At 36.7% G+C, this 23,172-nt stretch overlaps 1 protein-coding gene across 1 annotated transcript in view; it reads left to right on the forward strand.

Annotated features, from left to right (window-relative positions):
- VhaAC39-1 (V-type proton ATPase subunit VhaAC39-1) overlaps positions 1–21,574 on the forward strand; it is a 58,640-nt gene extending 37,066 nt beyond the window's left edge. Inside the window, exons 5-8 of the mRNA XM_090383760.1 lie at positions 1,943–2,020; positions 5,673–5,849; positions 11,941–12,018; positions 21,264–21,574. Coding sequence (XP_090239886.1) covers positions 1,943–2,020; positions 5,673–5,849; positions 11,941–12,018; positions 21,264–21,425 — 495 coding nt within the window. The 3' untranslated portion in view covers positions 21,426–21,574. The remainder of the gene's footprint in view (positions 1–1,942; positions 2,021–5,672; positions 5,850–11,940; positions 12,019–21,263) is intronic.
- Positions 21,575–23,172: the final 1,598 nt, after the last annotated feature.

Consider the following 23,172-nt stretch of genomic DNA (forward strand, 5'->3'; position numbering starts at 1 on the left):
TTGTCTCATACAACTTGTTTACACTTACGGCATTTATATTTCCAGTTGATATGATTGATGTGAAGTTGTATGGTGTAACATAAATTTAATTATTTTTACTTATGAAAAAAAAAAAAAAAACAGTTGGCCATTGTATCACATGTGTCATATACGTGATACAATGTCAGCAGCAAGAGTCATATATCCATTCTCAGAGTGCAAACCAACAAACAGAAAGTAAAATGTTTTGTTTGATTGCTTTGTTTGTTGAAATAAATTTTTATGAATATGAAAAACGTAGTGATATGTGGAAAAAAGATTTTTATATGGACTTTGGCTGGGTTAGTGCCAGTGTTCATTATCTGAGTCTCTGCAGTTACGAGGATTTGAAAATTAAAGAATTAAAGGAATCCCTTGAGAAAATTGACCAAGCACTTGAATATTTTTGTGAGAGTGACCCTCTTCATGACCATGCAGCACAAGACATAATTAAATGCTACAACAGAATTTTATCTGAAAAAATACAGCAAAAAAATGGACAATTCTGAATTCATTCTTTATTTGTAAAATTGAAAAATAGTGTAACTTCAATAAACTTTACTTAACCTTACATTGTTCAATATATCATAATAAAAATGTCTAATAAAATAATTCTCATTTTTCAGTTCCTTCAATCCATTTTTTACTATGTACAAGTACAAAATACACATTTGGTCCTATTTTAAGTGGAATTTTCTGGAATCAATTATCCTCTGATAATGAGGACTCTCTCTCTCTCTCTCTCTCTCTCTCTCTCTCTCTCTCTCTCTCTCTCTCTCTCTCTCTCTCTCTCTCTCTCAAATATAATGAAGGAAAATGAAACAGGATATAGCAGCCTAATTATTAGGTAGTTTCATGTGACTGCAAGGTAAAATCATGTTTGCCATTCCTAGTCAGTTTTAGGCTATCTATATAAAGCATCTGTACAATACAGTGCATAATGGGAAGCATTTGCTATCTCACAGAACTTGAATGAATAAATAGTGTGTGAATTGGCGGGAAAGTTTGACATACCTTTGTTGTCAAACTTTCAGGTCTCAGGGTATGTCAGACTCATAGCAGGGACTTTCAGGTTTCAAGGTATGTCAGACTCATAGCAGGGACTGTCAGGTTTCAGATGTATGTCAGACTCATAGTAGTGTTAAACAACTTACCTCACCTCATTCTATAACTTGACTTTAAAACAGTGCAGTTTGTAGATGCTATATCCATTGGCTAATAACTTGACTTTGGTGTTAGCAAAGTCAAGCAACTTGAATAATGTTCTTGGGGATTTGTTTCAGATTGATGCCAGTACCCAGAATCTCTGGCTTTAATGTAATTTGGAGTCACAGTCATATAGTTGTGAGGCTAGGGAGCTGCAGTGTTTAGGGATTACAAATGCTATATCCTTTATTCATTGAAGTTTCTCTTGCTGATGAAATACTTCTTTATATGATTTAGGGAATTTTTTTTATTGGCATTTTTGTTTTATTGGATTTTATTAATTTTGATTTTCACACTAATCTGTAGTTTCCTAAGTACTGACTAAAATGAATGTCTCAACAAGGTGGGTGAATCTCTATGAATGTGCTAGTTACAGATGAAACAAAGTATTCTCACCAAGTATGTGTTTCTTTTTGTTGGCACTTTACAGTGCAGTGTAGTGTAGTGTTAAAATACATATTCATCGCCCTTTGCCTTCATATCCTCTTAAGATATTATAATATCTTAAAAAAAACATTTTAAAATAAATTTTTTACTCTGTTGCCAAGATAATCTTAGAACCATTTACCAGCAGCTGATAGTTATTGCCAATTTTCACTATGCAGGATCACTCATTCTGATAACAGTTCTGTATGTGCAGTGTTAAGCAAGTTCTTCAGAATTTATTGAGTGTGGATATCATGGCTTTTTATAATCCTGTTTTGTTTCTCACCTGCAGGCTTATCTGGAAGCTTTTTATGATTTCTGCAAAGAGCTAGGAGGAATCACGGCAGAAGTAATGTGTGAAATATTAGCTGTAAGTATGCTTTCTACCATAATATTTTAAAAAATGCTTAATGGTATAACTAGGTTAAACCATTAAACCATAAATAGTATAAATAGGACTAATAGTATAACTAGATTAAAATTTTAAGTGTAAACTTTGGTGTTTTAGTTTTTAACAAAGTATTCGTGGACTTTAACTGTTTGATTTTTTTTAGATTAAAATTAGTTTTGAATTGGTAGATTTCATAAAATTAGTGCCTTTGAGTGTTCTCTGTAACAATATAGTGGTTTTGCCACTTTGTCACTCAATAAGTGGCAAGTAGGGTTTCCGTAGCCCAGTGGTCAGGAGCTGGAGTGTAGTAGCACACGCTCTTTGAGTAGACCGGGGTTCAAGCCCCTGACTGCTAAATACGGTCGATCTGCCAACCCTCACTGGACCAGCGTGGCAGATTATGGTCCATTTCCCTCAACGTGAATTGTTGAGGAGGCTTCCATCCTGCAGTGGGTTGATAAAGGCACAGTTTATACTGTTACAGACTGAATTGTAAAATGAACAACCTGAATAACTGCAGTTCTGTATGGGATGTGCTCTCTTTCATTTGCAGCTATCTTTGCTTCTTTTTTCTGATTTTAATAGTAACTTTGTGGCTTTAGCTTTATTTCTTATTTTTTGTTAGGAGGGAGGGGGGCATGCCAATGTTTTTTAAAGTTAAATCTTTACAAAACCACTTACATTATTTTTGCTCTATTCTGACACCTTTCAATATTGCTTTTAATGAATTTTTTTTTATTCCTGTTGGACAGATAAAATTCCTGGACACCTATTATATTATAAATTGCAATTTTCATGCCCATATTCACATTTTACGGATGAAGGGGCTTAGAGTCTTTTGGCATCTAAATGTTAATTTAGTTGCACTCAGTCTTGATTTCAGTTTTTGCTTAACCTTTATTGTGATATATGTTAAGTTAAGGGCAGTATGAAATAGCATATAGATTGAAATTGAATAGACAATTCCACACATAATAGCAAAGTGATCTTTAACTCATTTTTCACATTATGGGAATACCTCCTAATTTCTTTAAAAGCTTCACTTCATATCTGTTTTCTCAGCCTCAGAAGAAGCACTTGATTGTTGAAAGATATCTCGAGTTTTATCAGTAAAAAATTGCCTGCCTTGCAGGGGGGTATTCCAGAGTAGTTTGGTATTCATCTTACCATTGATGATGTATTTATTTATACTGTCAGACTCGTCACAACATTTCAAACTTCTGTTGATCTTGTAATCAGCTACTCAACTTTGTAGAATAGATGTGATAAGTGTAAATGTATTTTAAGAATTTTCTTGCATTGTAAATAATGTATTTGCCTGATCACAAGATCAACAGAAGTTTGAAATGTTGTGACGAGTCTGACAGTATAAAAGAAAGCAAGTAGTATAAAGCAACTACTACTTGCGTTATATTAAAGAAAGCAAGTAGTAGTTACTTCCATTCCATTCGTAAGTAACCACTCATTCAGACATTTGTCAACAAACAAAAATTTTGCCATCACATGGGGAAAGGTCTCTTGATTTTCACCTTTATTGTATTCTGATATCTTACGAATGGAATGGAAGTATCAACTACTACTTGCTTTCTTTAATCTTCTTAATGATCTGGATGACCATATTGATATTTGGCTGTTGATTGCATGGCAATTCTCCACTCGGCTTGCTTGAGGAATCTTCCTGAGTTATAAAAATACTGAGAAAGTTATGAAAAGAAGAAACACTAAACTCAAACAAACATCAACACATATGAACTCCAAAGAGGATCATATTTCAGTAATTGTCAGCTATCCAGCAAAGTGCCCACTAGTCTCTGTATGATCTGATCAAATAATATACAGAACAGAACTCAAACTTAAGATATATAAAGTGTGTTATGACCACCACTCTATATAGATTAAATAAACAAATGTAATGCAAATTAACATTGAATTAAATCATAATAAACAGGATTAACATAAATAAATGATAAAATGAATTGAAGCTAGTGGTAGTTGTGAATGTTAAATTAAAAGCAAAAAATAGAAGTTCATGATGCCGGAGGTCTGTTTTTCTATTTTGTTTTCCTTATTTTATTTAATTTTATTTTTAGATGGCTTGGTATGTAAGCAAAGAATTGCGTCTTGCCAAGTTTAACCTTAAAAGAAGCAAGCCGGGATTTACTGTATATTCTTAATGTGGTTTCATGTTCTTTTTGTAACTCTTAATAATATTACCACATCAGTTCCCCATATAGTAAAGTATAATACTGAAGAAGTTTGACTATTTCACACATAAATGTTCAGTTTGTATGTGCGCACACACCCACACACCCACACACAGTCTCAATGGTCAGAAGTGAATAGGACTGAAGCCAACTCAAATTGTACTGAATGAAAAACTAAAAAGTGAATTTTGTATTTCTCTCTATACATTAAAAAAGTTTTTCTCCTAGTGATATTTATTCGAGCCAATGGGAGAAGAGGGCGAGGCAATTACATCACTACAAATGCAATTAATTATTGATAACTGCCTCCATAGTGTTCACCAACCTTGTGCACGTGCTTCACTGTCTAATATTTGATGTTCCATTGTAATGTTTTTTGCATATTAATGAATATTGTGTATTTGTAAATAGTTAGTTGGTATTTTGTAAATATTTTAAATATTTGTATAGTTTGTAAATATTTCAGTTAAATATTTTAGTCCTGCTCTTTCGGATGCAACAATATTCCTCTTGCATTATGAAAGTGAAACCCCAAACAAAAGGCCTTTGGCTAAAATCTGTTATTTGGGTACCACTTGTCTCTGTGCAGTTAGCGTGGTTGTAGAACAGAGTGATTGTACAGTCGAGTTCTGTGATCGGGTGATTATTGTGAATGTGTTTTGTTTCTGATTGTTTTGTGTCGTCGAGGAGGGGGTCAACTTGCTTAGCTTAGATACGGTGTTATCCCCCACCATCCTGCTGTTTTAAAATTGGAAAATGAGTTCCCGATTTTAAAACAGCGGCAGGTGGGGAGTAAACATCCTAGGCATGTCAGCCTAGGAGGAAAGGGGACAGGACTGAAGAGTGAGTGGCACCTGCCGATCACTGCTTTCTTCCTGACTTTTAGTTGAAGTATGGAGTGGTACCCAAGATCTGAATTTTTACCAGGCCTTTTCCTAAGTGACCTGTGTAAACGCAGGTAAATAATTACATGGTGATATTTATTCGATCTTTAGAATGCCACACACTACAAATGTGCAGGTAAATAATTGATATCGATCAGTGTGTTTCGACAGGTGACTTTTACATAGAAAAGATTTGACTTACTCCATCTTACCTCTACATATTTAACAAAGCAAAGCATGCGTGGGGGTTAGCAAGATGAAAAGAAATTATTATAAAATTATGTAATTAAAAAATATGCACAGAAGAGCATGCTTTATAAGTATTTTCACTCTCCAGCAAATTATACTATATTTCAGTATAATATAACTTTATTGTATATATTTCAATATTTGTATATAAATATTAGAGTATTAAAATTCTCATTCAAAACTAAGAATCAGTTATACATTTCAAGTGTTGTATAATTGTAAACTTCAAATAATGGTGTATATTCAGTAGAAATTGGTTTTGTATTATAAATTTTAACCAAACATTTTTTTCAGTTTGAAGCAGACCGGCGGGCCTTTGTTATCACAATTAATTCATTTGGTACTGAGCTTACCAAGGAGGATAGAGCAAAACTGTATCCACGCTGTGGGAAACTGTATCCTGATGGTCTTCAAGCCCTTGCTAAAGCTGATGACTATGAACAAGTTAAAGCTGTTGCTGAATATTATGCAGTATGTATGCTTCTTAGACTGTTCTTATATGTTGCAATAATATGCTTATTATTCTGGATAACTATAACTGTCAAAAACCAGAAATCCTTCATAGGCTGACATTATAAGAAAAATTTTACTGTCTGAATGATGGCATCATAAATTAGCTTGCAAGTGTCATTAAATTTATAATTTATTAATGACCAGATAATTCCCAAATTCTAAATCTCTCCTTTATAATATTAATAAAGGCATACATAACAAAGATAATATGAAACTGAAAGTTTATTGTTTTTGTTATGCCTAAAGAAAGAATTGTTCATTTGTATATATTTCAAAATAAGATACCCATTCTTTGGTTTAAATTGTGTAAAACATGTATTTTCTGGAAAGAAAAAAAAAAAAAGTGCTACACTGTGTGGTATTTTTGTGCTAGACTGCCTAGGGATACTATTGTCCCTCTTTCTGACAGTAGTCTCCCCAGTGACAGCACTTGGATTTAGGCTCTTTAGAAATGACTGTTTATTCACAAGTTGACTATTAAGGGCAAAGGCCTCATGCTACGAGTAGAATGGCTAATATGTAGGTTAGAGTGTTAAAATGATGCATTTGCACTAACCTACATATTCACAAGTTGACTTAAAGTGACTGATACGTTTTTTAATTGAATAATGGCACCCAGAGTAGGTAAATTTGTTATTCAGTAGAAACTTGAAGGTACATCAGACAGCAGGTAGCCTCATTTAGTAGTGACCTTGTGTATAACAATGAATAAATGTATCGAATAAAAACAAGCAGCCAAGTGGTGTTCCAAAAAAAAGAATATGGTTGGAAATGTAACTTTCATTACGTGTGTATTGAAAGAACTTTCGTTTCTGGCTTTTCTGATGAGTTTTAACCTGGAATTGAAAACCACAGGATTGAGTCAATCTGGATTGGAAAGGGTAGAAACATTTTTGGGCCATTTTCTAACTATGCTGAATTAATTACCCTCCAACAAAAATATCTGGTTTTTATTCTGTAAAATTATAAGAAAAAGTTCTAAAAGTAAGGTGGTTTTCCCTCCAAGTGGATTAAAATCTGAATCCACATATTGGTGTTTAGGAAGCAGTGAACATGTTAATGCATTACTTTGCAATTCCCTTCAAAATGATTGGGTCCATCTGTCATAGAAGTTGATAGCTTAAATAGATTCAAGGCAGAACTAGACAAACATTTGGAGCGAGTGAATGGGTGAAATGAAGGTTTTTTTTTTTTTTTTTTTTTTGGCTGATGCTATATAAGAGGTGTGACAAAGTTTCGAGAATAATTTTGTTTCTGTCAAAGTGGCCACACTAAACCGTCATGCCCTCCCGCTGTGCAGCCTGACCCCCACCTGTATGCAAAGGGTAAATGTTGTCAGTCTTTTCAGTCATTGTACAAGTTAGTTCGTGTGAAGACGTGTTTCAGTTCCACGTTATGTGAAAAATAGAATGCAATTTAGAGCAAAGAGTTGTGATAAAATTTTTGGTGAAAAGTGGCGAATCGTCAACGGATATTTATGAAAAGTTGACCAGAGTTTATGGAAATGATACCATGTTGAAACCATGCATTTTCAATTGGGCAAAACAGTTTCGAGAAGGACGTGAATCCCTCGAAGATGCTGTGAGCGTTCAGGACATCCTTCTACGACTCGACATGACGAAAACATTGTTCGTGTGTGTGATCTTGTTTGAAGCAATTGCCAATTTACCACAAGAATGATTGCCGAAAAACTAAACATTAATCGGGAAAGTGTTAGATTAATTATAACTGAAAATTTTTTGATGAGGAAAGTGTGTGTGCAAAGCTGGTACCGAAAAACCTCATGAGCAGAAAGAAATTCGGTTGCAACGTTCTCAGGAGATGTTGGAAAGCATTGACGATGTTCCAGATTTGCTTTCTCGCATGATTACAGGAGATGAAAGCTGGGCATTTGCTTACGACCCCAAAACAAAAAGGCAAAGTCAACAATCGAAGGGAGCTCCCTCGCCAAGACCCAAAAAAGCGAGAATGTCAAAGTCAAAAGTGAAAACCATGTTAATTTGCTTTTTTGATCGAAAAGGAATTGTCCACAAAGAGTTCGTTCCACCTAATGAAACTGTCAGTTGACAATTTTACCTTCAAGTTTTGGAAAGGCTTCACAAGCGAGTCAACCGGGTTCGACCTGAAATTGCTTCGTCGTGGGTTTTTTTTTTTTTTTTTATGTGAACCCCAAACATGAGAGGTATTAGAACCTATAGTACTTAGTACCGTGCTTGGGTTGGAGGTTGAGAAGACTAAAGAAGATATTTGTTGATATTGGACTTGAACTTCTGTAGCTTGTAATTTTCAGGAAATACGTATGAAGGAAGGTTGTTCCAGAAAACGGCAGTTGAATGAATAAACGAGGAATATGAAAAGTTGGTTCTGTGAGTTTGAAGTTGGACAGTAAATGGATGTTGGCTGGTGGCGGCATGTGTTCGGACTGTTTTGAAAGAGACAGCAGGAATTATAGAAGCCAATTCAGAAGAACAGTGCCCATGGAAATATCTGTAGAAGAGGCATGCAGCAGAAACAGTACGACTATGAGACAGCGAGTGGAGAGACTCTGTTAGAGATGAATCATTAATTAACCTAACTGCCCTCTTCTGAATGGAATCAAGAAGCCTGAGAGAGGTTTTGGGGACACCACCCCAGATGTGGGAACAATATTCCATGGCAGGGCGGATTTGCGATTTATACAGAGTGAGCAGCTGTTTGGAAGAAAAGTAACGCCGAGAGCGAAAGAGAAAACCAAGTTTTTTAGATGCAGAGGAAGCAATATTTGTAATGTGCTTGTGCCAAGAGAGATTAGAAGTCAGGGTAATCCCCAAAAGAGATATATCATTTTTCCTAGAAATCGGAGTGTCACTAAAGATAAGCATAGGAGCAGAAGAATCCTTTTTGCGAGATATAAGACAAGACTGAGTTTTATAAGGGTTGAAATCAACTAAGTTGTCTTTGCCCCACTGGAGAATTACCCGAAGATCGGCATTTAAGGAATTGGTAGCAGATTTTCGAGAAGTTGAAGGTGATTGAGCAGGACAAGGTTTCTCAAAATGGAAAGTGAAATGCAATGTGCTATCATCGGCAAAACTATGGATAGGATTTCCAGTAAATGGAAGAAGGTCATTAATATACAAGAGGAAAAGCGTGGGGGAAAGAACTGAACCTTGGGGGACACCGGCATTAGTGGAGAAGTTAGAAGACAGAGAGCCATCTACCATCACCCTCAGTGAGCGATCAGAGAGAAAACTGGTTAACCAATTACTAAAAACAGTTGGCAAACCATAAGATGGAAGCTTGTTTAGAAGACCTTTATGCCAAACACGATCAAAAGCCTTTGAGATGACAAGAGCAATTACTTGTTTCACTGAACCTTTCTATTGAATTAGTCCATAAATGGGTAACATAAGCCAGAATATCACCAGTGGATCGACACTGACGGAATCCATACTGGCGATCGTTGATCAGACGGAAGGTTTCTAGGTAGTTTAAGAGTTGGCGGTTAATTGATTTCTCCATTACTTTAGAAAGAGTAGAAGTAATTGCAATGGGACGATAATTGGATGGGAGGGATTTGTCACCCTTTTTAGGAACTGGCTGGATATGAGCAAATTTCCAAGCAGAAGGAAAAACACCTTTGGAATAAGAAAGTGAAAAAAGGCGGCAAAGAATAGGAGTAAGTTCAGGTTTTGAGATCAAGTGGAGAAATACCATCAGGACCTGGAGCTTTCTTAGCATCAAGATTCATCAAAATCCTTCTGATATCCTTTTGACGGAAGTCCACAGGAGGCATTTATTGGAGCGTGTTGGGAATGGTGGGAAGTGTTTTACCAAGATCATTAATACATGAGCTGGAAGAAAAATGGGATGCTAGCAGGTCAGCTTTATCCTTGGCTGAAGTGACAACAGAACCATCTGGTTTGGACATAGGTGGGAACAGAGATGGGCAAAAGTTGCGGCCAATAGCGTTGGCAAGAGACCAGAATGCTCGGCTACCATTAGGGCAAGAAGCAAGTTTTCTACTCTTAGCCTGTTCAAACTCTAGTTTGGACTGGTTAATAACTGCTTGGCAACTGTTGCGAGCTTCAGTGTAGGCAGAAAATGAAACTGAAGAATTAGAAACAAGCCAATTACGATATGCAACATTCTTCTCTTGAACAGCCTTAGCACATTTATTGGAAAACCAAGGTTTAGAAAAAGGACGAGATTTTAAAATGGAGTGTGGGATAAAGGATCCCATTCCTGCAAGAATAATTTCACTGACACAATCTGAGCAAACGTTTACATCAGAAGTTTTGAAACAGTAATCTGACTGAGGAAAAGAAGTCTCGCAGGTCATCCCATTTTTTCCAAATGGGAATTGAATGCCAAACAACACGAGGTTGGGAATAGCCATGAGATAAAGGTTCCATTGAAGAAGAGACAATCACCAAGTTGTGATCTGAAGTGCCTAAAGGACCTCTCACTTCAACCGTGTACTTAGAGGGGTTGTTAGTGAGAAAAAGATCAAGCGTATTGGCTGTATGATTAGGATTGTCCGGTATTCTTGTAGGTAAATGAACAATCTGTGCTAGGTCATTAGTAATTGCAAAAGCCTCAGCATCTCGACCTGCTGGGTCGGTGTGACTAGAAAACGGAAGCCAGCTGGAGTTGTGGACATTAAAATCACCAAGGAAAATTACCTCACTGTTAGGAAAGTTGGACTGGAGAAAGTCAAGTTGCAAAGAGAGGAAGTCAAAGAGCTCCAAGTGATTAGTGGAGTTGGGAGAAGGGTAGAGACAACAGATGAATTTGACACAATGAGGTAGATAAATTTTAAGCCAGAGAAGATCAAAGCATCAGACAATGCTCCCGCACATTCTGCCATTTGCAGTGAAAGAGTTTTTAACTTCAAAATCGATCACGTTGCAGCACCCTCGATATTCACCTGGTTTGTCTCCTGGTGACTTCTTTTTATTTCCTCGACTAAAAGGAGTCATGAAAGGAACGCATTTTCAGTCAGTTTCTGAAATTCTGAGTAATGTAATGTGAGTATTAAAACGGATACCAGAAAGTGATTACAAGAAATGTTACGATCAGTGGATGCTAATGAATGTGTTTGTACAGTCTGAAGGGGACTACTTTGAAGATAACTGCCTCACATCTGTATAATTTTCAAAATAAAATTTTTAAATGAATTATTATTCTCAAAACTGTATTGTCACACCTCATGAGCTTGCTTTCTTGCATCATGTGCCTTTACTAATGCTAATGTCAGAACCAGTAGACAGACTTGACCTCAAATTGGATTGAAGTACAAGGTCGAAGATAACTGAGGGGGTACCATTAGTTATGACATTAGTGAATAGTCGATGTCTTCCCGTGGAACTGAATAATTGCTATTGATCTCTGCTGTTCTCTTGAATTAGGGTTTTTGAATTAGGCTATTGATCTCTGCTGTTCTCTTGAATTAGGTCCTTAGTCATCCTTATCATGCTGCTCCAAAGATGCTTCCATTGTTCTGGTTTCCTTCGTACATAGCTTACTGTCCTCCATAGCAGCACAATACACTGCTGTATGCTGCTCATTTGAAGTGGTGTAAGTTTGATTCCTGTCAATAGCGAGAAATTTCTAAAGTCCTTCAGTTGACTGTAGGTAGCTGGTCAGCTGCAAGGAACACGATCTCCATTCCTCCAAGAGTTAAATTATTCCGGGTTTTTCAGGCCCCACAACATGCAAATCAACCTCTGAACCCACACACACACTCACACTCACACACACCTATAGACAAATTACCCTATATGGATATAAGCAACAAATTCCAGTGCCATTAAATTAATAATTTGAATTTTTGTATATAACTTACCCTGGCTGTGGTTTTAGTGATACATATACACAGATATGAATTTCCATATTTATAAAAGGAATTTTTTCACTGTAACCCAAATTCACAGTGGTGAATTTTGGGTTATAGAGAACAGAAATCCAAATCAAAAGTAATCCAAAAAAAAAGAACAGAATTATGCTTTACTTTTGGAAACTAATATATAATTTTAGTGAAATAATTAAATGTCATATTTGCATTCAGGAATATAAAGCACTATTTGATGGAGCAGGCAACAACCCTGGAGAAAAAACTTTAGAAGATAAATTCTTTGAGCATGAGGTAAATTAATTTTTATATTTAATTTAATTTAAACATATAATTTTAGAATTATAGTTTTTAACATGTTTACTGCTGCGTCAGCTGTATATGTCCGACACCATTATGTTTTTCAGGCGCAGTGTCGGACATATATTGCCGACACCCACTGTTTCAGTGGGAGCTGCGTCGGCTGTATAGTGCTAACAACTGTTGGAAATTTACATTATTTTTGAAAAGCGTGGCCTCTGGTGTTACATGTGATGAAATTTGCATGGCACTATGAGAAAAAATAAGCAAGTAACTGGTCATTATTTAAAAATTCTTTATTATTTCAAATTTTATAATTATAAAATTGTAATTATATTTATTTTGATTTATGGTTTTGTCCAAAACACTCCAAACACATGAAAGGCTGATGAATACAGTCTGTGCAATACGTCGAAACTCTTTTACCCTTTCTGCTAGCAACATTAGCATTAGCATTAGTAGAAGCATTTGATGCAAGAAAGCAAGCTTATGCAGCATCAGCCAAAAAAAAAAAAAAAAAAACCCACTTCCACTTCACCCCTCTGTTCGTTCAAAATACCTGTCCAGCTGAGCCTTAAACTTATTTAGGCTATCAACCTCCACCACAAGGGATGGAAGTCTGTTCCACCAACCAACCACCCGCTGGCTAAAGGCAAATTTCCGCACGTCTATCCTACATCTATCTTTCCTCAGTTTGAATTTATGCCCTCTCAGGTGATTTTTCTGAGCTAGAGGAAGAATCCCATCAGCATTGAGCATGCTTAAACCATTCAAGGCTTTATACACCTATCAGATCACCTCGCTGGTGCCTAGTCTCTAGACACTGTAATTTGCAAAACTTAAGCCTTTCTTCATAAGAGCACCCCTTTGTTCCATTCACTAATCTTGTTGCCCTTCTCTGTACTCGTTCCAGCAGCTCTACATCCTTCTTGAAATGAGGCCTCCAGACCTGTATACAGTACTCTAGGTGTGGCCTGACCATTGCCTTATACAATGGAATAATCACCTCCTTATCCCTGCTGGAAAAATTCCTGTATATCATTGACAATACTCCATGAGCTACTCTTGCAGCCGTCTGCACTGCTCAGAGAACTTCATATCTGCCTGCACTGCTCAGAGAACTTCATATCTGCCTGCACAACCACGCCCAGGTCCCTTTCATTCTCTACCACTGTCAGTGTAGTACCACAGAGTTGATGCGTTGCTCTGGGGTTGCTGTTTCCCATGTGTACTACTTTACATTTGTCAATGTTAAACTTCATTTGCCACCTCTCAGCCCATCTGCTCAACCTTTCCAGATCCTGTTGCAGCAGCATAGTGTCAGTAGTGTCCTTGACAACCCTGCCAACCTTTGTATCGTCTGCAAACTTGGACATTAAGCTTGATATACCATCATCAATATCATTTATAAATACAGAAAACAATAATGGACCCAACACTGAGCCCTGAGGGACTCCACTAATAACATTAGTCCACGATGAGCAGTGTCCATTGATTACCACTCTCTGTCTTCTCCCCCTCAACCACCCCTTTATCCATTGCAGCAATTTGCCTCCAATGTCACACTGCTCCAATTTGTGTAGCAGTCTTCCATGTGCAACAGTATCAAAAGCCTTTCTAAGATCCAAGTATATAATATCAAAGTTATTCCCTGCATCCAGTTCTTTTGTGACTGCATCATAGTATCCAATCAAGTTGGTCAGGCAAGACTTCCCCTTAACAAAACCATGCTGTGTCTGAGCTATAACTGAAGTCTTGTCTAAATGATCCTGCAGTGCTTCTTTAACCAGTGCCTCCATTAATTTTCCTGGAACAGAAGTTAAGCTCACAGGTCTATAATTACTTGTGTCAGCCTTTGATCCTCCTTTGTCAATTGGGGTCACATTTGCACATTTCCAGTCTATGGGTACCTCCCCTGAGTCCAAGGAAGCTCTCATAATTATGGCTAAGGGTTTGCTTACTTCCTTTGCTGCCTCCTTTAATATAACTGGATAGATCCCATCCACCCCCGGGTGCCTTTCTTGTGTTTATCTTCAACAGTTTCTCCTCCACTTTACTCCCAGTTATTTCAAGATTCTGTAGCTTACTGCTAGAGTTAAATACACCTCTGGCATTCCCCTTGCTGAATAACTCCTCATGTGTGAATGTCAATGCAAAATATTCATTTAGTTTGTTAGCTACCTGAGCAGGATCATCAACAGTTGACCCATCAATATCAAATGGACCAATCTGATTCATCCCCTTCCTTCTAGAGTTTACATAAGTAAAGAATCTTTGCTGTTTTTCTTTGCATCCCTTGCCAAGGATTTCTCGTAATCTGCCTTCGCCTGCCTAACCTCTTTTGTAACTTGGTTGCATATCAACTTGTATCTATCATAGGCTTCTGTGTCATGTGTTAATTTGTAAGTATCCCATGCATTTTTCTTCTCTGCCATATGCCTCATTAGTTCATCTGACATCCATTTTGGCCTAAACCTTGAACAATATTTCTTATTTGGTATGTAAAGCCTAGTAGCTTCCAAGATAAGTTCTTTGAATGCTTCCCATTTTGAATTTGCTGTTGGTAACATCATCAGTTGGTCCCACTGTATAGAATTTAAATACTGTCTCAGTCCATCGTAGTCGCCTTTACGGAAGCAATAACCCTTCCCTTTACCCCTAATGGTAGTTACCTCTTTGAGTAAATCCCACTTCAGCACACTGTGATCACTGCCACCTAGTGGTTCATTTATCTGCAGATTCTTAATGCATGAAGAATCACTGCTGATAATCAAATCAAGAGTATTACTCCCTCTAGTTGCCTCTCGAACATGCTGATGTAGAAAACAATCATCCAATAAATCCACAAAAGCCCTGCTAGTGCGTGAGTAACCAGCCCCCAAATTCCAGTCAATATCTGGGAAATTAAAATCTCCCATTATAAGACTCTCTGATTTACTGGCCCACTCTATTTCCCTGTACAGTTCCTTATTATACTCATCAGAGTCGTTAGGCCTATAGCACACTCCTACTCTCAATTTTGATCTCCCAATGCTTATGTCACACCAAACTGACTCAACACTGCACTGTCCAGCGATGTCGACTGGCTTCACTTCCTTGGTTTTTATGTGTTTCTTAACTAATAGCATAACCCCTCCCCCCCTTCCTATCCTGTCTATCCTTTCTGTAGATGTTGTATTCCCCAAATTGCAGTTCTGCATCCCTTATATCTGTGTGACACCACGTCTCTGATATCCCAACAATATCTGCCTTTGATGTTTTGAGCAATACCTCAAATTCATTTACTAAACTCCTAGCATTGGTGTACACACAAGTATACCTGCACCTGTTTCTATTCTTAGCTACCCTAACACAACCCATGTGTTTACTTGTACCGCAATGGCTCCCAGCAGTCTCTGAATACCATGCATCTTGTTTTTCAGGCTTCTGCTCATTCTAATAGAAGCAGTGCAAGAATCTCTTTCACCTCTGCCAGTGGCTACTGTCAATCTATTGGTCTTTGTCTCCCCCCAAGCTAGCAGTTTTCCGACAGCAACTGATCTTCCTTCCGACTCTTTCAATATTGCATAACAAAAAACGCACATCCTTCTAACTTTCTTGTTGTTTGCATCGATTTTTGTTGTTAGTATACGAGCGTTACCACATTTTAGCTTTTCACATTTCTCTTTCCGTTCTATATTTAGCAAATCCATAACTACCTCTTCCCGAAAGCTTCTTATTTTTATTTGTTTTCGCGTAGCACTCTTGTATACCATGTACGAATTAACAACTGATATTCAGAGTATATATTCTGTCGCTAATTTCCGGTACCACTTTACCCCCTTTCTTAGCGTTGTGGCATACAAACCCATTTGATCCTACAGATCAATGCCTGCCTTTCTCTTATTATAAGCTAGAATAGGAAGTTGTTTTTTGTTTTTTTGCTTCTTTCATAAATTTTAGGAGGACATAAATCAACTAAATCAACTTTGCCCTGCTGGAGAATTACCTGGAGATTGGCATTTAAGGAATCGGTAGTGGATATTTGAGAAGTTGAAGCTGATTGAGCAGAGCAAGGTTTCTCAAAATGGAAAGTGGAAATGCAATGTGCTATCATCGGCAAAACTATGGATAGGATTTACAGTCAATGGAAGAAGGTCATTAATATACAAGAGGAAAAGAGTGGGAGAAAGAACTGAACCTTGGGGGACACCAGAATTAGTGGAAAAGTTAGAAGAAAGAGAGTCATCTACCATCATCCTCAGTGAGCGATCAGAGAGAAAACTGGATAACCAATTACAAAAAACAGTTGGCAAACCATAAGATGGAAGTTTGTTTAGTAGACCTTTATGCCAAACACGATCGAAAGCTTCTGGGATGTCAAGAGCAACTGCTTGTGTTTCACCGAACTTTTCCATTGAATTTGTCAATAAATGGGTAACGTAGCCAGAATATCACCAGTGGATCGACACTGATGGAATCCATACTGGCGATCGTTGATCAAATGGAAGATTTCTAGGTAGTTAAAAGTTGGCGATTAATTGATTTCTCCATTACTTTAGAAAGAGTAGAAATAATTGCAATGGGATGATAATTGGATGGGAGGGATTTGTCACCTTTTTAGGAACTGGCTGGATATGAGCAAATTTCCAAGCAGAAGGAAAAACACCTTTGGAATAAGAAAGTGAAAAAAGGCGGCAAAGAACAGGAGTAAGTTCAGGAGCACAGATTTTGAGAACAAGTGGAAAAATACAATCAGGACCTGGAGCTTTCTTAGCATCAAGATTCGTCAAAATCCTTCTGACTTCCTTTTGATGGAAGACCACAGGAGGCATTGAATGGAGCTTGTTGGGAATGGTGGGAGGTGTTTTACCAAGATCATTAATACATGAGTTGGAAGAAAAATGGGATGCTAGCAGGTCAGCTTTATCCTTGGCTGAAGTGACAACAGAACCATCTGGTTTTGACAGAGGTGGGAGCAGAGATGAGCAAAAGTTGCGGCCAATAGCTTTGGCAAGAGACCAGAATGCTCGGCTGCTATTAGGGCAAAAAGCGAGTTTTCTAATCTTAGCCTGTTTAAAATCTAGGTTGGACTGATTAATAACTGCTTTACAATTGTTGCGAGCTTTGGTGTAGGCAGAAAATGAATCTGAAGATTTGGAAACAAGCCAATTACGATATGCAACGTTCTTCTCTTGAATAGCCTTAGCACATTTATTGGAAAACCAAGGTTTAGATAAAGGACGAGATTTTAAAGTGGAGTGTGGGATAACAGATTCCATTCCTGCAAGAATAATTTCACTGACACGATCTGAGCAAACGTTGACATCAGAAGTTTTGAAACAGTAGTCTGACCAAGGAAAAGAAGAAAAGAAATCTCGCAGGTCATCCCATTTTGCATTCTTCTAATGCCAAACAACACGAGGTTGGGAATAGCCATGAGATTAAGGCTCCATTGGAGAAGAGACAATCGTCAAGTTGTGATCTGAGGTGCCTAAAGGACCACTCACTTCGACCGTGTATTTAGAAGGGTTGTTTGTGAGAAAAAGATCAAGCGTGTTGGCTGTATGATTAGGATTGTCCAGTATTCTTGTAGGTAAATGAACAATCTGTGCAAGGTCATTAGTAATTGCAGTAGCCTCAGTATCTCGACCAGCTGGGTCGGTGTGACTAGAAAATCCCCTTTCAGTTCAATGCACTTTTCTCATTGATGTTGTAGCATTTTTATCCCTTCCAAAAAAAGTTTTCACAAGGCCCTTGAAGCCTGAATTTTCAACCTGTACAGTAATACCCCGACTTACGCTACCCCGACTTACGCGAACTCGGAGTTACGCGGTTCTTGATTTTTTCGTTTGGCAACGCTGCCGCCCACTATCTTCAAGGTCGTTTTTCATATGTTATCGATATACTGTGCGACGGCGGAGAATGAGAGCGAAAGATGAACAAAATTCAACTTTGCTGCTTTTATGTTTTTTATATCAGTGAAGGGGAAACACATTTCACCATAATAACGTAAAAACCAACACAATTCCAGCTATCGATATAATCGCAAATGCAATTAGATCGAGTTTACTACCAGTTTATAACAGATTTCACTAGCAGAAACGCAACTGGATTTTTATTGTTTTATGGTAGTAACCCCTAGAAATGTGAGGTGTTAATAATGTATCTCTGCCTTTATGGTGTTTATTCAGTTGCTACATGCGCGCAGCTTTGTTTATGCGTATCAAGCGTGCCTCCTCGTTTTGTAATTGTGCTTTATTCCCTAAAAATGAGTAAAATACTTAATTAAAAGGTGTGAAAAGGAAGCGTCCTGGTGAAGACACTGCAGATTCAGAGAGAAAAAGAAAAGTAATTATCGATAAACAGAGGCGGACTGGATCAAAAATTCTTACCCGGGAAAATTTGTAGTGGCCTCATACTATCGTTTATGACCAAAATCACACTGGCCCACCGAGGTTTCCCCGGTAAGGCTTATGGCCAGTCCGCCTCTGTCGATAGAGAAAAAATATGAAATTGTGAAACGCTTTGAGCGAAATGAAAGACCATGTGATATTGCACGTGCTACAGGCCTAAATGAAGCAACGGCGAAAAGCACATGACAATTGCAAACTTGAGAGGTTGAAAATTGAAAAGGGCTCAATTGTAAAGGGCTTAAAAATTTTAGAAAACATAGACTCCAACGAAGAAAGCGTTATAGCTACAAAGCAAGGACTAAAAAAATTATTAGCTTGCTACGAAGAAATTCTGCGTGAAAAAAAGAACGCGCTGTGTCGTCAGACGAATTTGTTAGATTTTATGAAGCCATCGACATCGAAATAACTTTTTAATGTAAGTCATTTGTTTTTTTAATACATATTTTGTTTTAATATGTATAAAGAACTGCAATTTTATTAATATTTTTCTTCTAAACTAGTGTTTTTGTTAGTCCTTGGTCCCAATTAAGCAAAATTTATATGTATTTATATGCAAAGTTGTACCCCGACTTACGCGAATTCGACTTACGCGATTTTCGTCGGACCCACCTATCGCGTAACTTCGGGGTATTACTGTATTATAATTTTTACCTGTGTTACATCTTCTATATTACAATAAACGTCACACAGCCACTATCTGGCTGTATAGTACCCTTTTTCCCACCTACAAGTGTAAAACCAAATGCTAACTTCTCTACTGTGGAATAGCAATTTAAATACCAGGAACCTACCTGGTATTTAAAAATGAATGTCTAAACAAAGTATGCTGTCTACTTGTGGTTATGTTCTTTCACACTTAGAAAACAGCATGTGATCAAAACAAAATTTTTAAAAGTTATGCATTTCTAAAGTATTCTGATGTGTCAGAAGTTTGTACATTTCCACAAAATATAAGTACCTTAGTTTCTTTTTTACAAATAGCATTCTCAAATACTTAGCAAGATAAGTACATGTTTAGAACTCTTACCAGTCCCTTGCTCACATTACATAATATCTGCTATTAATATTGGTGTGTTAAATCATTTAGAGGATTTTTTTAGTCTCTAGGATTAATCACATCTAATTACTTAGACTTTCTTAACTTTTAACTTCACTGCTTTGTACAAATCAATCCTTATTTTTAATATATTTATCCAATTTCAGTCAGTATGCCAATATACTCCTTCTGTTTCTCATCTCTCACTTATTTATGTCAGCTTCTTCCTTTATTTCTCTTTTTATAAAGTGCTTCATTAGTTAGTACTTGAAGATGAATTTTGTTGAAATTGACTCCAATTCATACACACATTTTGAATAATTTCTGATCAATTATTTTTAGTGAATTCTGTGTCTTTCATATGCTTGGCAAATCTAGACTGTAACTTTTGTCACTCCATAACTGCAGTTACCTGGTATTACATTTCTTCTATTAAATTGCTCTTTGAATGAACGTAGGAAACATTGTATTTATTTATTTAAATATTATTTCAGTATTATATTTTCTTCCTGTATGTTAAACCTTTTATATAAAGAATATCTTACTGGTAGTATGTCTTTTTTTATGCTTCTTTTCATTTATGAATTCATCACTGATCTTTAATATTTTTGGATGTTTATTTGTAACTAATTTTCGAGTAATAGCATATGTTTCCTCAGATAAGAAGTTATTTACATATATCTTTTTAGTTATGTTCAACAAGGGCAATTCAAATTGTAATTTAATTACTTTCCAGAATTATTTTTCTATAAATGTGTGGTAATATATTTGTTTTCCATCGAATATCTATGACTCATTAGGAATTTCAGCAACTAGTTTATGGAAGATTAGTTTACTAACATTATTTCTTTAATATAATACTGCATGATATATATTCAATGCAGTATATATTAAATATATACTGCATTAAATTTTCTTAATTTAAATATATTTAATTAATATTACATTAAACTATGCATTACAAACTAATTTGTTTCAGAACACTATGGTTTCTTCATCTGTGAAGAATTTTTGAAAATATAAAATTAGAAATTACATACCAAGATACCTACAATCTATAGGAAATAATGCATACAGTCGAGATTTTATCAATTTTCATGGACATAAGGAAGCTAAGAAGAAAGAGAAAGGTCAGGTGGTCAGTTATGATCAGATATGAGGTTTCTCTTTGCTGCAAGCCATACCGAATGCCCTACAGAGCAGGAAGGTTGATCTTGTGAATGCCACTGATGCATTGGCATTGCCTCTGGCAGAACTGTCAACAGGCTGTTGTTAAGGGGTTGGGAGCCTAGCTTAAGGGTTTTGGATATTCTGTTTCTGTGGGTCAGTTTGATGTGAAGGGTTACTGTCCCTCTATTGGAGAGTTTTTCAGGCTGGAGGGATGGTAACTCTGCTAGTGTTACTATTTATAGTTTTTTGCAATTTTTCTGTATGTGAAATGCCTCAAGGAAGCTCTCCTTTTTTGGTGGCTTCACCATTCAAATCTCTGACCCAAAAGTCAGTGGTTTGAAAGGAGTGGCCTTCAGAAATAAAGTGGTATGCTAAGTCATTTTGGGCAAGATTGCCTTGTTTTAGATATTTGATTAATGTCACTGTATTTCCTTGGAAATGCAAGTTCCTTCTAATATTAAAGTCAATTCCTTCATTAGTGCAATGTATATGCAAGTCTGAATACTAAAATCTTTTCTTGCATTTTGAGTTTTTTTACCTGTCCAAAAAGTGTTGGCAATCAGACTGTAAATCTAGTTTTGAATTTGCATACACAGAATTGAAAATAGTAATTTTATTTACTTATTTTTAACTTCCAGGTGAAACTGAATGTTAATGCTTTTCTTCAGCAATTCCATTATGGAGTCTTCTATGCTTATATCAAACTGAAAGAACAAGAATGCCGAAATATTGTCTGGATTGCTGAATGTGTTGCTCAGCGGCACAGGACTAAAATTGATAACTATATACCTATTTTGTAAATTTTATTTTTTTATTCAAAAACATACAGAAATTAGGTCTGTTAATTGTTAAATACAAAATTACGAGACATTTCACAAATCTGTTTTATGTATAAAAAATATTTATGTTTGTTAATTGTGTAGTACACCACAATCTTACTGTAAATTTATATTTATTTCAGAATCATCTATCAGTATTGTATATATATATTTAAGGTTGTCAGTCAAAATGAATAAATGAACAATTAGATAGACTGACTATAATTATATCTATCCTCTATGTTGTTTAATATCTCCAGTTCATGTATATGTAATGTCTGGATATGCCTATTGTAATTTTATTGTCGATTAAAGTAATTAAATTAGCTGCACCTAATTAAAAGACGTTATAAAAATTTGGTTGATACTTTCTAAAAATAGACACCATATTCTGCTATACTTATTCAAATATTAATCTCCTTGGCTTTCATTATTTGAAAAACCTTATGTATTTTACAATTCTGGCTCCCCGGTAACCCACAATACTATCCCTATAGGAACTATATTCAACAGCCTTTTGTGATCTGGACTTAAAAAGCAAGAGATGATAGCTAAGGTCACTTGAATATCACTTTCAGCATTTCAGCTTCCAAGTGGAAGCCAAAATGCTGAGAGTGATATTCAGGTCTTATGAGTTAAGATAATGAATTTTGACAAAATCTTGTTGTTCTGTGACAGCTAACTCCTCTGCTTGCATCTTCATTCTTTCAACGACTGTTAGTAACCCTGGTTATATTACTCATGAGCAAGGTTCAAAAATACAGTGAATGAACATTCCGAAACCATCCAGATGCAAACTAATGTAAGCAGGAGTTGAGATGTGGTTACGCATCCACAGCCAAACCTGTGTCTTGTGTTGTTTACAGGTTGTGCCAAAAAACTAACTCCATGAAGTCTCAGTACGTTGGTATGTAAATTGCATGTATCCTGGAGTCAGTTGGCTTATTTTTTAGAAATGAGCTCTTGGAGAAAAAACACCACGCAGCTCCTGACATAAGACAGACTGATTTGACTGTGATGTTAAAGAAAGCTAATAAGTTCATTTTAGTAGAAAGTATTTCATAACTTAAGGTCTTTTCTGCACAGAGGGCAGTGACATTGCATTATAATGTGCTACATTGAGAATTCTTAAACATCAAATAAAACAATCCACTTTCGTTCCTGTGAGCGTTGACTCATGTACAAGCCAATGTTTGAGCACTCCTTGCAGGTTGCTATTAGATATCTCTTCTAAGGCAATATTTTTCCTACCAAACCATGTCCTGAACAATGTCGGGGGGACGGGGAGGTTGACAGTGTTGGGTCCTGGCCACACTAAACTGATTTAGTGTGGCCGGGAGTTACTTCTCAAGTTTTCCAATTGAGAAGTAACTCCCCTTATGATTGACATTTGCCACAAAATGTCTGAATTATCAATATTGTACCAAGATTTTATTTAAAAATCACGATAGACAGGAAGTGAGATTGTTATTATTGTTGTTATTTGGTTTTTAGGAGCATTAGCAACTAAGGCCATATTGCTCCCAGGATATGCGGTGGTCATTCCCTGACCTCTCCGCATCCTCAGTATTTGGTGGTCATGGGCTCGAACCCCGGTCTAATCAAGAAGCGTGGCTACGCACTGCTGCTCCTGCCCACCTGGCTACAGACGCGCCAGGAAGGGAGGAGGTGTTATGCTGTTAGTTAAACACATAAAATCTAAGGAAGTGCATCCAATTGATGTGGGTGG

Source organism: Mastigoproctus giganteus, chromosome 10 (assembly GCF_048544385.1).
Source record: "Mastigoproctus giganteus isolate SK-2022 chromosome 10, ASM4854438v1, whole genome shotgun sequence".
NCBI lineage: Eukaryota > Metazoa > Arthropoda > Arachnida > Uropygi > Thelyphonidae > Mastigoproctus > Mastigoproctus giganteus.